This window comes from Microcaecilia unicolor, chromosome 1, assembly GCF_901765095.1.
Source record: "Microcaecilia unicolor chromosome 1, aMicUni1.1, whole genome shotgun sequence".
NCBI lineage: Eukaryota > Metazoa > Chordata > Amphibia > Gymnophiona > Siphonopidae > Microcaecilia > Microcaecilia unicolor.
The window spans coordinates 69,238,970-69,256,692 of record NC_044031.1 but is presented as its reverse complement, the minus strand read 5'-3'; the positions used below and the strand labels follow the sequence as shown (position 1 = coordinate 69,256,692).

Sequence of the window (17,723 nt, the reverse complement as noted above, 5' to 3'; positions counted from 1 at the left end):
AGTAGCCTAGTGGTTAGTGTAGCAGACTTTGATCCTGGGGAACTGGGTTCAATTCCCACTGCAGCTCCTTGTGACTCTGGGGAAGACACTTAACCCTCCATTACCCCAGATACAAATAAGTACCCGTATATACTATGTAACCCACCTTATATGTAGCTGCAAAAACCACAGAAAGGCAGTTTATCAAGGCCCTTTCCCTTACATTGGTGGTGATATTTGCCTTGGAGTCTGACCCCAACATAGTCTTACATCTTTCCTTTCATGTATTAGATGAGATATTTATGGGTTCAAAAGTTAGTTTTTCCTGACCTGTCAAGGGCCACTCAGAAGCGTAGTCTTGCACCCAAGAGTTCTAGCTTTTGGTGGTTTCTTTCTACTTCATTTTTGTTGTTTTATGGACTGGAAGAGTAGCCTAATGTTTAGTGCATGGCCTGAGAAACAGGGGAACTGGGCTTGATTCCCACTGCAGCTCCCTGTGATTCTAGGCAAATTACTAAACCCTCCATCGCACCAAGTACAAAACAATAAATACCTGTATATAATATATAAACCATTTTGATTGTAACCACAGAAAGGCAATGAGGGGCATAATCGAAAGGGACGCCCAAGTTTTGCTGAGGACGTCCTCGCAAAATGTCCCAGTGCAGGGGCGGGGAAACCCGTATTATCGAAACAAGATGTACGTCCATCTTTCGTTTCGATAATGCGGTCAGGGATGCCCAAATCTTGACATTTAGGTCATCCTTATAGATGGTCGTCCCTAGACTTGGTCATTTCTGATTTTCGGCGCTAATGGAAACTAAGGACGCCCATCTCAGAAATGACCAAATGCAAGCCATTTGGTCATGGGAGGAGCCGGCATTCATAGTGCACTGATCCCCCTGATATGCCAGGACACCAACCTGGCACCCTAGAGGTCATTGCAGTGGACTTCATAAATTACTCCCAGGTACATAGCTCCCTTACCTTGTGTGATGAGCCCCCCCAATCCCCCCCAAAACCCACTCCCCACAACTGTACACCACTACCATAGCCCTTACAGGTGAAGGGGGGGGGCACCTAGATGTGGGTATAGTGGGTTTTGGAGGGCTCACATTTACCACCACAAGTATAACAGGTGGGGGGATGAGCCTGGGTCCGTCTGCCTGAAGTGCACTGCACCCACTAAAACTGCTCCAGGGACCTGCATACTGCTGTGATGGACCTGAGTATGACATTTGAGGCTGGCACAAAATATTTTTAAAGATGTTTTTTGAGGGTGGGAGGGGGTTAGTGACCACTGGGGGAATAAGGGGAGGTGATCCCCGATTCTCTCTGGTGGTCATCCGGTCAGTTCGGGCACCTTTTTGTGGCTTGGTCATAAGAAAAACAGGACCAGGTAAGGTCGTCGAAGTGCTTGTCAGGGACGCCCTTTTTTTCCATTATGGGTCGAGGACACCCGTGTGTTAGGCATGCCCAAGTCCCGCCTTCGCTACACCTCTGACATGCCCCCGTGAACTTTGGTTGTCCCTGCGATGGAAAGCAGTTGGGGATGCCCAAAATCAGCTGATTATGCCGATTTGGGCAACCCCGTGAGAAGGATGCCCATCTTCCGATTTGTGTCGAAAGATGGGCGTCCTTCTTTTTCAAAAATAAGCCTGAATGTATCAAATCCCATCCCTTTCCCCTTCCCCCAAATCATATGTCCTTTGAACCTAAACAACGCTTGGAATTTATTGTGCCAAAAGAGGATTATTAATGTGCAAGTATAAGTGTCCCTTTTCATTGTTAGGCTGATTTGAGGGTTTATCTTTGTCTCTGGGATAGCATTCGATGTATATTAATTTCCTTTTCTTTCTTTTTTTCTTTCTTGCTTCCAAATTTTCCTTTCGGTTAGTGAATGAAATTATATTGTGATTATTTTGTTGTTTTTCCTTTCCTTTCTTATTGCTGCCATAATGTTTGTTGTGATTGGATGTGATGAATATATTCAGAAATAACAATTGTTAAAAAAAAAATCTTTTTCAGTCCAATATTCAAATGCATTTATCCCAAGGGGTACATACCACTTCTTCAGGGGGTACATGGCACCTGGTAGAGGACCTTCCTCTCTTCTCTCCCACTGCCACCCCAGCTGCTGCTGCTAATTCTTCAGACCAGCAACAGCAGTGACAAAACAGCCTAAAGCAATCCCCAATCTGCAGTCTTCATGTGCATAGTGTCAGCTCTGCTGGTCTTCCACCCCACTCGGATATCAACTTCCTGTTCCAAGGCAGGGGACTGGCAGAGCCAACAGCACATGCATAAAGACTGTAGACCAGGACTGCATTAGGTTGTTTTGCCACTGCTGCTGTTGGTCTGGAGAAGCAGGCAGTAGCAGCCAGGGGAAACATTAAGATGTGAGAGTAGGCATGGGAGGAGGAAGAAGGAGGGGGGATGCAGAGGGAAACGATGGGGAGAGTAAAAGGGGAAAGGCTGGATGGAAGAGGGAGAGAAAAGGGAGACACTGGATGAAAGGATGGGGAGAGAAAGGAGAGACATTGGATGGAGGGGGAGAGAAAGAGGGGAGATGCTGGATGGAATGATGAGGACAGAAAGAGGAAAAATGTTGGATGGAAGGAGGGAGAGAAAGAGGGGAAATGCCAGATGGAAGGATGGGGAGAGAAATAGGAGGTGGATGGAAGAGGAGAGAAAGAGGGCAGTAGTTGAATGAAAGGGGGACAAAAAGAGGGGAGAGATGGATGAAAGGGGAAATGCTGAATGAAGGATAGAGAATAAAGAGGGGAGATGCTGCATGGAAGTGGGAAAAATAAAATAATTTAAAATAAATCTATTTTCTGTTTCATGATTACAATGTGTCAGGTTTTAGAATATCTATTTCAAAATCTCTGCTGATCAGAACTCATGGGTATTTGGTTGAAATATCCTAGTACATCTCTACATCTACTGTTTGGGAAAAAACCATGGGGGATTTCCATGTATATAAAACTTAGAGCATAAGAACATAGGAATAGCCATACTGGGTCAGACCAATGGTCCATCTATCCCAGTATCCTGCTTCAACAGTGACTAATCCAGGTCATAGGTACCTGACAGAAACCTAATTAATAGCAACATTCCATGCTACCAATCCCAGGGCAAGTAGTGGCTTCCCCCATGTCCATCTCAATAACAGACAGCATGACAGTTCAGTGTGCAGTGTCGGGGGTCAGTATTTTTTATATTAGAGTCCCAGTGTCATAGAGAAGTAAAAGACTGACTGGAGGGAAGAGGGTTAGTATTTAATGTGGAAAAGATGAGCTGGTCATTATTCAGTTGGCGATAGTCAATGTTTTAAATGCTACAGAATTAGGCCAGTATATTCAATGCCGAGCCATATTCGGGTACTGGCATTGAACATCTGATCCCTCTCTGTCTCCCCAAGGACAAGGCCTCCAAAGAGGGCACACACCACTTTCCCTTAGGCCTCCTCAGGCCTACTTGTGATACCTTAAAATGGCCACTGTGGCAATTCTATAAATAGGTGGTAACATTTGCCCGCCCATTGCGCACGTAAATGTTTAAAATACTAGCATATACATGCCTAAATGTTAGATGCACAGAAAACCAGGTTATACTACATAGTAACACAGTAACATACTAGATGACGGCAGAAAAAGACCTGCATGGTCCATCCAGTCTGCCCAACAAGACAAACTCATATGTGCTACTTTCTGTGTATACCCTACCTTGATTTGTACCTGTCCTCTTCAGGGCACAGACTGTATAAGTCTGCCCAGCACTATCCCCGCCTCCCAACCACCAGCCCTGCCTCCCACCACCGGCTCTGGCACAGACCGTATAAGTTTGCCCAACACTATCCCTGCCTCCCAACCACCATCCCTGCCTCCCACCACCGGCTCTGCCACCTAATCTCGGCTAAGCTCCTGAGGATCCATTCCTTCTGAACAGGATTCCTTTATGTTTATCCCATGCATGTTTGAATTCCGTTACCGTTTTCATTTCCACCACCTCCCGCGGGAGGGCATTCCAAGCATCCACTACTCTCTCCGTGAAAAAATACTTCCTGATATTTTTCTTGAGTCTGCCCCCCTTCAATCTCATTTCATGTCCTCTAGTTCTACCACCTTCGCATCTCTGGAAAAGGTTCGTTTGCGGATTAATACCTTTCAAATATTTGAACGTGTTTATCATATCACCCCTGTTTCTCCTTTTCTCCAGAGTATACATGTTTAGGTCAGCAAGTCTCTCCTCATATGTCTTGTAACGCAAATCCCATACCATTCTCGTAGCTTTTCTTTGCACCGCTTCAATTCTTTTTACATCCTTAGCAAGATACGGCCTCCAAAACTGAACACAGTACTCCAGGTGGGGCCTCACCAACGACTTATACAGGGGCATCAACACCCCCTTTCTTCTGCTGGTCACACCTCTCTCTATACAGCCTAACAACCTTCTAGCTACGGCCACTGCCTTGACACACTGTTTCGTCGCCTTCAAATCCTCAGATGCTATCACCCCAAGCTCCCTCTCCCCGTCCGTACCTATCAGACTCTCACCGCCTAACACATGCGTCTCCTGTGGATTTCTATTCCCTAAGTGCATCACTTTCCATTTCTTCGCATTGAATTTTAATTGCCAAACCTTAGACCATTCTTCTAGCTTCCTCAGATCCTTTTTCATGTTTTCCACTCCCTCCGGGGTGTCCACTCTGTTACAGATCTTAGTATCATCCGCAAATAGGCAAACTTTACCTTCTAACCCTTTGGCAATGCCACTCAGTGGCGTAGGAAGGGGGGGGCGGTGGGGCGGTCTGCCCAGGGTGCACGACACTGTGGGGGGTGTCGGCTCCGCTGGTTCCCTGCTCCCTCTGCCCCGGAACAGGTTACTTCCTGTTCCGGGGCAGAGAGAGCAAGTAACCAGTGGAGCCGACGCAGCTCCCAGCGACATGCACTCGGGGGCGGATCGGCCCTCTCGCCCACCCCTCGCTTCCTAATTCATGTAAAAATGCGCTCCGGGGGGGGGGGGGGGGGGAGGGTGCGCGCTGAGGGGGGCTGCCATGCTGCACCCAGGGGGGGGGGGGGGTGCGCAGCAGCAACCCTCCCCGGGTGTCAGCCGCCCTCGCTACGGCACTGATGCCACTCACAAATATATTGAACAGAATCGGCCCCAGCACCGATCCTTGAGGCATTCCACTGCTCACCTTTCCCTCCTCCGAACGAATTCCATTAACCACCACCCTCTGGCGTCTGTCCGTCAACCAGTTCCTAATCCAGTTCACCACTTCAGGTCCTATCTTCAGCCCATCCAGTTTATTTAAGAGCCTCCTGTGGGGAACCATGTCAAAAGCTTTGCTGAAATCTAAGTAGATTACGTCTATAGCTTGTCCCTGATTCAATTCTCCTGTCACCCAATCAAAGAATTCAATGAGATTCGTTTGGCACGATTTCCCTTTGGTAAAACCATGTTGTCTCGGATCTTGCAACATATTGGCTTCCAGGAAATTCACTATCCTTTCCTTCAGCATCGCTTCCATTACTTTTCCAGTAACCGAAGTGAGGCTTACCAGCCTGTAGTTTCCAGCTTCTTCCCTATGACCACTTTTGTGAAGAGGGACCACCTCCGCCGTTCTCCAATCCCTCGGAACCTCTCCCGTCTGCAAGGATATATTAAACAAATCTTTAAGAGGACCCGCCAGAACCTCTCTGAGCTCCCTCAATATCCTGGGGTGGATCCCGTCCGGTCCCATGGCTTTGTCCACCTTTAGCTTTTCAAGTTGTTCATACACACTCTCTTCCGTGAACGGTGCTCTATCCACTTCATTCTCATTTGTACTTTTTCCAGTCCATCGCGGTCCTTCTCCCGGATTTTCTTCTGTGAAAACAGAACAAAAGTATCTATTTAGCAAATTTGCTTTTTCTTCATCATTATCCACATAGCGGTTCGCAGTATCTTTTAGTCTCACAATTCCCTTTTTAGTCATGCTCCTTTCACTAATATACCTGAAGAAAATTTTGTCACCCCTTCTTACATTTCTAGCCATTTGTTCTTCCGCTTTCGCCAGACGTATCTCTCTCTTGGCTTCTTTCAGTTTCATCCAGTATTCCTCCCTGTGTTCCTTTTCTTGAGTTTTTCTGTATTTGTGGAACACCAACTCTTTAGCCTTTATTTTCTCAACCACTTGCTTGGAGAACCATATCGGTTTCCTTTTTCTCTTGCTTTTATTTACTTTCCTTACATAAAGGTTCGTGGCCCTATTTATAGCTTCTTTCAGTCTGGACCACTGTCCTTCCACTTCTTGTACTTCCTCCCAGCCCATCATCTCCTTCCTCAGGTATTCCCCCATTTTACTAAAGTCAGCACGCTTGAAATCCAGGACTTTGAGTTTTGAGTGGCTGCTCTCCACTTTAGCTGTTATATCAAACCAAACCGTTTGATGGTCACTGCTGCCCAGGTGGGCACCCACTCGGATATTTGACATGCTATCTCCATTTGTGAGCACCAGATCCAGCTTCGCTCCCTCCTTCGTGGGTTCCGTCACCATTTGTCTGAGCAAAACACTTTGGAAAGCATCCACGATCTCTCTACTTCTTTCCGATTCTGCAGACAGAACCTTCCAATCTACATCCGGCAGATTGAAATCTCCCAACAACAGCACCTCTCTCTTGTTTCCCAACTTTTGAATATCCGCGACCAGGTCTTTATCTAATTCCTCCAATTGTGTTGGAGGTCTGTAGACAACACCCACGTGGACAGAGGTTCTATCATCTCTTTTTAAGGTGATCCATATCGCTTCTTCCTTTCCCCAGGTCCCTGTCATTTCGGTCGCCGTGATATCATTTCTCACATATAGAGCTACTCCTCCACCTTTACGACCCTCTCTATCCTTCCTAAATAGATTATAGCCTGGTATGTTTGCATCCCATTCATGGGAACCATTAAGCCACGTCTCCGTGATTGCAACAATGACTAAGTCTGCCTCCAACATCAGGACTTGAAGGTCATGAACTTTATTGCTTAGACTGCGAGCATTTGTGGTCATCGCTTTCCATGTACATTTCCTGGTATGTGCTTCAACATTTGTGATTTGGGGTTGTCTTTTCTCTTTGGGTACCTTCATATCCTTTTGTTCCAACTTCATTGCTTTCTCTTCTGCCTCAGTTCTATTTTCAGGATCATCACCATGCTGTAATGGAGCAAAACCATCCCTACTAGCCTAACATAGTATAAGATAGCAGATGAAGACTTGCGCGGTCCATCCAGTCTCGCCAACAAGGTGGCCAGAGCCGTGCAGACCACTCTGTATGGCCCCAGTCACCCATGCTTAAATACTGATTGTGAAGTCTCCATCATTCCAAACATATAGGCAGCCAAACATAATATAGTCTTGATTATAACCACATATCATCCTCAAGAATTGCTGACAGTATTCAGCTTATCAGTCAAGATGTCTTCCCTCCCACCTGAGCTGCACAGCACCCTTACTCGCAGCATGTGACAGTAGGGTGATCAATAACACTGGAGTTGCTGAAGCTTCACCTGCCTTCAAACTTTCGATTAGGGGTGTCTTCAAGGAGATGGACATTTCAAAATGCATTCTCTTTGTCTATTGGGAAATGCCTTGTCCGTCAAGTACATGACTTGTCCCCACTTTTAATTTCCTCTTTCTGTCAAGAGCTTGCCTGGAGAGGCAGAAAGTAATAAGGAGAGAAAAAAAGAATGATGAGAGCCACCCCGGTGGTCTCCAGGGGATGCCACTGGCCCCCGGGCCTTGCATTGAAGAAAACTGCATTATAAAATAGATTCGTATCACCCACCCTCGGGGTGCCTACATGGAGGCACCTGGTTATAGAATTGCATCCCTAGTGGTGGAATATTTCCTTCATACATATAGGGGGTCTTTTACTAAAGATTAGTGCATGCTATGTGCAGCAAGGCCAATTGAAATAAAATGGGTCCCGTGACAGATAACTTGTTCTAATCTTTAGTAAAAGGCCCAATAGTTAGTCTGAGCAACATTGCTTCACCGTAGTATTCTCCTCATTTTTTGGTGGCTGCTAAACATACAAGACATTTTGGGATCTTTTACTAAGGTGTGTTAGGGCACTAATATGTACCTAACACAGTTTAAAATGGCTGTGTTAGGTAAATAATGCGCTCAGGCATCCTGCAGAAACTGCCAAATTAGCATGCACTAATCCGGGTGCTAAAAACATTTGCATTTTTTTTGGGGGGGGGCGGGGGGGGGAAGGGCGTTTCAGGGAGTTGAGCATGGAATTCCTGAATTATCCTAGGATGGTGATCATAGGAGACTTCAGTCTGCTTATCGAATCCCCATCTACCACCACAGCTGTCTTCCTGGACACAATGACAGCACTGGGTGATCAATTCTCCAGCCCATGAAAGGGGTCTCATACCAGATTTGGTGTTCTACAAACGGGTTCACATCCCAGAATACCGGGATAGTGGTATTGAAATAATACCACTATCATGACCAACAACTTTCTAGTGGTCAGTGGCGTTCCTAGAGGGGCTGACACCCAGGGCGGATCGCCAATGCGCCCCGCCCCCTGGGTGCAGCGCCCCCCCAGTGCAGCGCGACCCCCTCGGTGAAAGGACACCCCCCACCCCAGTGAAAGAACCCCCCCCGGGTGCACGCCGCTGGGGGGGGGGGGGTGCCGCGCGCTGGTCAGTGTCATTCATTTCCATGCTCCCTCTGCCCCGGAACAGGTTACTTCCTGTTCTGGGGCAGAGGGAGCATGGAAACGAACGACACTGACCGGCGTGCGGCACCCCCCGAGCGGCATGCACCTGGGGCGGACCGCCCCCCCCCCCCCTTGGTACACCACTGCTAGTGGTTAGTGCAGTGACCTCAGAACCAAGGGAACTGGGTTCAATTCCCACTGCACCTCCTTGTGACTGTGGGCAAGTCACTTAACCCTCCATTTCCGCAGGTATAAAATAAGTTCCTGTATATAACATGTAAATCGCTTTGATTGTAGCCACAGAAAGGTGGTATATCAAGTCCCATTCCCTTTCCCTTAATTACGTTTTCCCTAAATGACCACCTGAAACAAATGGCACTTCCCAGAGTTTGGAAGGAGATCAGAGACAAGAAAATGCTTGCTGCTGAGAATTTCCTAGAGGCCTTGGACTACCCTCATGTGGATGAAAAGACAACTAGAGTGTCAGAGCAGGTTGATATTTGGAACGCACACTTAGCTTAGACCCTAGAGAAAACAGCACCACTAAAAAGGTCTTATGCCCCACTCACAAACGCTCACCTTGGTTTTCTCCAGAACTTCGGAGATACTTAAGCGCAAAGGAAGGAAACTGGAAAGGAGAAGGTATAAATCTTGCCTGAATGAAGACAATCTAAACTGTAGGAAGCACTTAACAAAGTACCACCAAGCCTTAACTGCAGCAAAAAAAAAAAAAAAAAATCTCTCAATCCATTGAACCGGCTGTTGTTTCAATCAAGCACCTGTTCATCATAGTAAACACCTACTGCAATCCCCACAACAGAACCCGTCTGCCCAGTCAAAACTGAACTGCAATGATTTTGCTGCATACTTTGCCAAAAAAATTAAACATCTTCACCAGGATTTACGGGCAGTCCCACCCAGTCTCCAGTCAGCTATTTCGGTGCGCACAAACTTGCTCCCTCCTGACACAGACATATGGGACTCTTAATAACAGAGGAGGCGGTAGCCTAGACAGGAACTTTTTATAGGGAATGCGTCTCCCGCCCCCCTGTGACACCCCCCTGCCACCGACATAACCTCCTTAGAGGTGGGAGGATTCAGGGAGGAAGTTCCAGAGCACGCCACAGGCAGCCTATGAGTGCCGTTCGGGTGAAGACACCAAGAGGATTTTAAGGGGGGTTGCTGGGTCTGACAGGGTTCATATGCCACGGTACACCTAAACTAAATACACTACTGAGAGGAGGAACACATATAAAGCAGTTTTGTCTTTGCCTCTGGTATACAGGTGCTGGCACTTTTTATGCGCTAGCACCTGCTTAACTTCCAGGTCCTCCAAGGACCCAGATATTCTCTGCCAGTGCTCGGACATCTGGGTCTAATTCAGCCCGTGGCAGTCAGCAGGTTTTTTTTTCCACAAATTTGTTTATTAAGTAGCATTGGTCATACAACCAAGAAATTGCAAAACAAATGCATGCAGAAGGTTACAAGATAGTAATACAAAACAATGATGCACAACTGATTGCCCTCTGGTGAACTCATATCGGCCAAGGCTACACTGACATGGGCTGAATATCTCCTGACTAGATTTTAAACTCTTTTGGGTAGAGACTTTTTGTAGTTGAAGAAAAAAATGCTGTAAACTGCCTTAAACTAAACTTGGAAAGTGGTTTAGAAATTCAAAGTATTAGTAATTTGAAGGAATCAGGGGTCCTTTTACTAAGGTGCGATGAAAAATGGCCTGCGCTCTTGTAACATAGTAACACAGTAGATGACGGCAGAAAAAGACCTGCACAGTCCATCCAGTCTGCCCAACGAGATAAACTCATATATGCTACTTTTTGTGTATACCTTACCTTGATTTGTATCTGTCATTTTCAGGGCACAGACCGCATAAGTCTGCCCAGCACTATCCCTGCCTCCCAACCACCGGCTCTGGCACAGACCGTATAAGTCTGCTCAGCAATATCCTCGCCTCCCAACCACTAGCCCCGCCTCCCACCACCGGCTCTGCCACCTAATCTCAGCTAAGCTTCTGAGGATCCATTCCCTCGGAACAGGATTCCTTTATGTTTATCCCATGCATGTTTGAATTCCGTTACCGTTTTCCTCTCCACCACCTCCCGTGGGAGAGCATTCTAAGCATCCACCACTCTCTCCGTGAAAAAATACTTCCTGACATTTTTCTTGAGTCTGCCCCCCTTCAATCTCGTATCGTGCCCTCTAGTTCTACCGCCTTCCCATCTCTGGAAAAGGTTTGTTTGCGGATTAATAATACCTTTTAGATATTTGAACGTCTGTATCATATCACCCCTGTTTCTCCTTTCCTCCAGGATATACGTGTTCAGGTCAGCAAGTCTCTCCTCATACGTCTTGTAACGCAAATCCCACACCATTCTCATAGCTTTTCTTTGCACCGCTTCAATTCTTTTTACATCCTTAGCAAGATACGGCCTCCAAAACTGAACACAATACTCCAGGTGGGGCCTCACCAACGACTTGTACAGGGACATCAACACCTCTTTTCTTCTGCTAGTCACACCTCTCTCTATACAGCCTAGCAACCTTCTAGCTACGGCCACCGCCTTGTCGCACTGTTTCATCGCCTTCAGATCCTCAGATACTATCACCCCAAGATCCCTCTCCCCGTCCATACCTAGCAGACTCTCACCGCCTAACACAAAGGCCTCTCGTGGATTTCTATTCCCTAAGTAATGCTTGAGGCACTCCACTACTCACCTTTCCCTCCGCCGAGCGAATTTCATTTACCACCACCCTCTGGCGTCTGTCCGCCAACCACTTCCTAATCCAGTTCACCACTTCGGGTCCTATCTTCAGCCCATCCAGTTTGTTCAAGAGCCTCCTGTGGGGAACCGTATCAAAAGCCTTGCTGAAATCTAGGTATATTATGTCTATATCACATCCCTGATTTAATTCTCCAGTCACCCAGTCAAAGAATTATTTCTTCTGGTACATTTAAATGCAGCTGTACAGATAGGTTACTGCAGACATATTCCTAAGGTCTTAAGCTTTCCTAGAAAAAAGAAAAAAAGAAAACCTGTTATATGTACTCTGCTAATATTGTGATTTACTTGCTGTGTTTTAAACTGGTTTGATATCTGTTTAATCTGAAAACTACCAAAAGAATTAGATCTTTTGCTTCCTAAAGTGTACCCTCCCCCCATCTGGCTTGTAAATCTGTAGGTTAAGGTGTGGCTGATAGTTTGTGCTGGAGGAGGAGCAGTTAACCACATGGTCTTTTCTTGACTCCTGCCTAAAGGACACTCACAGATAACTGCTCTGGCTTTAATTCTACATTTATATCTTTCCTGTTTTTTGTATCTACTGTGCTAAAATTGTGATTTGCTTGTCCCAATCCTCAGAGCTGTACACCTGGACATTTCTTCTGGTACATTTAAATGCAGCTCTACAGATAGGTTACAGCAGACACATTCCTAAGGTCTTAAGCTTTTTTTTTTTTTTGACCAAACATGGATGTGCGGCAAAATGAAAATTGGCGTGCATCCATTTGGGGCCTGAGACCTTACCACCACCCATTCACTTAGCGGTAAGGTCTCACCTGTTAACCTGGCAGTAATCGTCAGCACACACACAATGCCGATTACCGCCCGGTTAGCACTGCACTTTGTAAAATTTCTGGCATGCCTACTGGACGCGCATACAAAATGAGATTACCGTCCGGGCCATGTGTTAGCCGGGCGGTAGTTCCGATAGGCGAGTGTTGTGCGCGCCTAGGTGCCTACATGGCTTAGTAAAAGGCCCCTTATTTTCTACCTAAATATTGTTTTTCATGTTGGCTAATAAATGGGAGATTGTTTCTAGGCTGTTTGAACAGGGAACTTTAGTTATGTGATATTAAAGGTCTAAAAGTTTTGAATGATTTTTATATCGGCATTTTTTTGCAGCTGGTTTTAATATTATTTCAAATGTAAAGGCATCATACAGGTAGTTAAATATTACATGAGAGATAAAGCATAGTCTTTATTTTTCATTATAGTGCCAAGAACAAGGATTCTGGCAACCGGTGGAGCTTCCAGTAATGAAGAAATCTTACAAGTAAGTGCATAAAGCTGAAACTGTTAAAAAATCAATTCGATGGTGAATTTTCACAGATCTAAATTTATGATGTGAAATGAGAATGTGAAAGAGGAGGAAGAACTTTGACCCATCTTCATCCTTCATTTACTGAGGCATTAATCCCTGGATTCTATATATCGTGTCCACAGAGAAGCTGAAAAATATTTCACCTAGCAGCATTATATATATTTTGATATCTTTTTCAGGAGCGCTAAGTACAGTACCCATGAAAAATCATAATATTGGAAAACTTGGCATTTCTTTCACAAAAATGGCGCCCTGTATTTTCTCAGATGCCTTCTGTTCTTACATGAGTGCTGTGCTTAGCTCTCCTGAAGAAGCTTTATCATAAGTGAAACAGAGATCCCAGTTGGGACCTTTATATTAAAGCTAAGTGATGGCTATGTTTATTAAGATACTAGGAAAAAATGCCCGTTTCAGAACGCAATGAAATGGGCGCTAGCAAGGGGCCCCCTCCCTCCGTCCCTCCGAGCTACTTGCCTTGTTCGCCACAGTTTCCGTTTCGGCCCTCGAGTGTCATAGCTCCGCCCTCGACGTCATGACGTTTTGACGCGAGGGCGGTGCAGACACTCTAGGGCACACCGGATATCTCGGGCGCCTCAACTTCCGTGGAGGCTTCAGAACGTTGGGGTTGCCTTTTATATAGAGAGATAATGTTTGTGTGCATATTTATGATTTTTAAAAATATTGAGGAGGTTTTTTTTATGACCGATAAGAAAGGAGTCAAGCCAATGCTGACACACTACTGCTTAAGTGTTAAAGGCAGACTTGAGGTCTTTTTCCTCTTCTTATGTATTTTTAATGAAAAAATATATAAAGTGCTGCTAGCTGAAAGATTTTTCAGCTTATTTGCAGATTTTTGCTGATATTTTCCCACTTTCGTTTTGGAGTTTTTTTTCTATATATCATTCCCAAATTTCTGAACCCAACTTTGTACGTGCATAAATTGATCAATGAGCTTGGAAACATCAATAATTGGGTGCTAACATCTGATTATTGATGTTAATTGGCATTCTTTCATGGTAGTCTTATTAAATAAGTTTCAAATTGCTGCTTTCAAGTTTTCCTCTTTCATTCTGTCTATGTCTTGTTCATTTTACTATTGTTCTGCTATTAACAAAATTATAAGCTTGATGTTAAACTGTACCTGCTGTACACTGCCTTAGGTGAATCTCTTCATAAAGGTGGTTAATAAATCCCAATAAATAAATAAATGAATAAATAAAATATGAAACTTATAGATCAGGGCTGGTGTAAGGGCTCTCTCCTAAATGCTGGAGATACACAGGTATAAGTTGTGCATGTATGTGTCCCGCTCACCCTCTGCCCAGACTCCGCCTATGTGTACACCCATCTGTCAAATATCCGCTATGTAAGTATGTCCACATTGTACAGGATTGCACTTAAGCAGATTTTTGGCATTTACATTCGTATGTGCACAGATATGCACTTATGTGCTATATTTGTGCATAAAATCTGCACTTAAATGTTAGTGCCCACTATAAAATTACCCAATAGACAGGTCATTTTAACATGTATGTGGCAATATATGTGTGTAAAATGGATCTTGTAAAATTGCATCAAATTATTTGGTCAACAACATATCAAAGCAGGGGTTCTCCATATTAATCCATATTCCTTATAACAATATGGATTAATATGTTATTTTACTTTCTAGTTTATGAGTTATGGTCTATGATCTTATGTTGATTCTTTCACACCACCATTGTATGTTTTTATTTACAGTTTTTTGTATTGTTTTCATATTGCAATTTTTTGATATGTTCAAATCTGTGAGTATTCATATCTGTACAGACTCCTGAAGCAAGCACGAATGTGCCGAAACATGGCACCGTGTTGAGACATCATCAAATAAAAGTTTTTAACTATCCAGCTGATTTTCGAAAGTGATCGCCGCCTATCTTCCGACACAAATCAGGAGATGGGCGGCGATCTCCTGAATCCGCCCAAATCGGCATAATCGAAAGCCGATTTTGGGCGGCTTCAACTGTGCTCCGTTGCGGGGCCGGCGAAAGTTGAAAGGGGGCGTGTTGGCATGGTAGCGAAGGCGGGACGGGGGCGTGCGTTGAGATGGCGGGCTTCGCCCGATAATGGAAAAAAGAAAGCCGGCCATCAGGAGAATTTGGTCCGTTTTATTTGGACCCTTTTTTTTAGGTTCAAGTCCCAAAAAGTGCCCCAACTGACCAGATGACCACCGGAGGGAAGCGGGGATCACCTCCCCTTACTCCCCCAGTAGTCACCACCCCCTCCCACACACACACAAAAAATCAGACATTTTTTGCCAGCCTGTATGCCAGCCTCAAATGTCCCCAGCTCCCTGACAGCAGTAAGCAGGTCCCTGGAGCAGTTTGTAGTGGGTGCAGTGCACTTGAGGCAGGTGGATCCAGGCCCATCCTCCCTACCTGTTACACTTGTGCTGGTAAATGGGAGCTCCCCCAAAACCCACTGTACCCACATGTAGGTGCCCCCTTTCACCCCTTAGGGCTGTGGTAATAGTGTAGAGTTGTGGGCAGTGGGTTTTGGGGGGGGGGATTTGGGGGGCTTAGCACACAAGGGAAGGGTGCTATGCACCTGGAAGCTAATTTTTTTTTTTTTTAATTAATATTTTTTAGAGTGCCCCCCTAGGGTGCCCGGTTGGTGTCCTGGCATGTCAGGGGGGCCAGTGCACTAGAAATGCTGGCTTCTCCCACGCCCAAATGCCTTACATTTTGTCGGATTTGAGATGGCCGGCTCCGGTTTCCATTATGGCTGAAAATCAGAGTTGGCCATCTCATCTAACCCCGGCGAGTGATTTGGCTGGCACCAAGCGTATTTCAAAAATACGCTTGGTGTCGCCCCTTTGCGGAGCGGGCCCCAAAGATGGCCGCCCATCAATTTGGCCAGCGCTGTTTGATTATGCCTCTCTATATGTCAAGAGTCCTTGGGATTTGAGGAGCCTGATCCTGTTCCCACTTTTGTTTGATTACACCCAGCGCTTAAACATCTCCCAGAAGGTTTTAGTTATCAACAATTACTTATAAATTTGTCACCTCAGGCAACTTATTTCACAAGAACCACTCAACTCTTGGGTCACTTGCCTCTTCATCGGTCAAATAATTTCACTTTAATATAATATATTAGAAACTCTAATTGTACTTTTTAAATTTTCAATTTTTTTCTTAAAATAATTTAGAAAATTCCACGTAACTCAATGCTGACTGTAGAACCATTCTCCGACATGCGGCATGTTTCACAGGAGTTCCTTGGAAGCAGACAGAGAAGCAAGCTGGTGGTCTTAACTGTGCCACATAATCTTGCATTATGTGGCAACAATTAGAGTTTCTAAAACATTATGGGGTCCTTTTACTAAGCTAAGTAGTGTAGGCCTGGGTTTTGGGTGTTTGCCGATCTATTTTTCAGCATATCTGTAAAAAAGACCTTTTTTTTATTTTTGCTGGAAATGGACATGCGGCAAAATCAATATTGCTGCGCGCCCATTTGGGGTCTGTGACCTTAACCGCCAGCCATTGAACTAGTAGGAAAGTCTCACGTGGTAACTGGGCGGTAATTACCTGCGCACGTCCAAAAATAAAAATTCTTTTTCAGACGCACATATCAGACGCACGCCAAATATGAAATTAGCGCAAGAGCCATTTAGTAGCCGGGCGGTAACTCCATTTTGGCGCTCATTGGGTGTGCACAGACACTTACGCGGCTTAGTAAAAGAGCCTCTGTATTAAAGTGATTATTATTTGACCAATGAAGAGGCAGGTGAGCCAAGAGTTAAGTGTCTCTTGTGAAATAAGTTGCTGCTGAGGTCACAAATTGATATGTAATTGTTGCTAACTAAAAACTTCTGTGGGATGTGTAAGGTCTTGTAAAATTGAAGCTGGCATGAAAGTATGCAAAGTACCATATAAGTGCTTCCAGGGGTGTAGTCTGGACAAAGCACGGTGGCATCAGGAAGAATATGCATTGATTATAAAATACTTAATGCACAGACATTTACACCTACTTTCGAGCAAGTGTTACATCAGTACTTACAACATAGCTGTGATTCCAGCAGGATTTATGCTAGTACTAGGAAAAAAGGCCCGTTTCTGACACAAATGAAACGGGCGCTAGCAAGGTTTTCCTTGGAGTGTGTGTGTTTTACAGAGTGTGTGTGAGAGTGAGTGTGTGATAGAGAGAGAGAGTGAATGTGTGAGTGTGTGTGACAGAGAGAGTGAGACTGGGTGCGAGAGTGTGTGTGTGAGAATGAGAGTGTGTGCCAGGGGCCCCCCTCCTTCCCACTTCCAGGGTGGCCCCGCCCCCTCCCTCCCTCCCAGTTGCAGGGTCGGCCCTCTCCCCCTCCCTCCCAGTTTCAGGGTCACCCCCCTCCCTCCCAGTTCCTGGGTTATTGCCCCCCCTCTTCCCCCCCACCAAATCCAGCCACCCTGCGATGTTTAACTGCAAAATTAGGGAGCTGTGTAGTGTAATAAAACGCACCTGCAACGTTGTGAAGCTGACTCTGTGTTCGTAAGGTTCGTCAGATTCGTCAGTCTGTCACCATCTCTCTCGGCCCCGCCCTGACGAATCTGACGAACCTTACGAACCCTTCACTTCAGTGAAGCCACGGAGTCAGCTTCACAACGTTGCAAGTGCTTTTTTATTATAGTAGAGATTTTATAGAGATTAATAGGCATCTAGTTTCCTTTATAAATTTGTTTAAAATAGGTACTGTCCAGCCCACTGAACCTAGGCACCCTGTATATAAAATTACCACCAAGTAGAGCAAACTACTTCTAAAACATAATAATAATTTGTTTATTGTTGGATGAGAACATAAAGCTGAATAAAATTGCAAATGTTTTTTGTTGCGGCCTGGGGTATGATGTGATAGTTCCTTCAATGGTGGTGATTAACAGGGAGTAATGCTGTCTG

The 17,723-nt window shown here is 45.3% G+C and overlaps 1 protein-coding gene across 2 annotated transcripts in view; it reads left to right on the top strand.

Moving 5' to 3' along the window:
* XYLB (xylulokinase) overlaps positions 1–17,723 on the top strand; it is a 200,881-nt gene that overhangs the window by 162,413 nt on the left and 20,745 nt on the right. For both annotated transcript variants that reach the window (XM_030198171.1, XM_030198180.1), the window contains one exon: positions 12,700–12,758. In XM_030198171.1, coding sequence (XP_030054031.1) covers positions 12,700–12,758 — 59 coding nt within the window. The remainder of the gene's footprint in view (positions 1–12,699; positions 12,759–17,723) is intronic.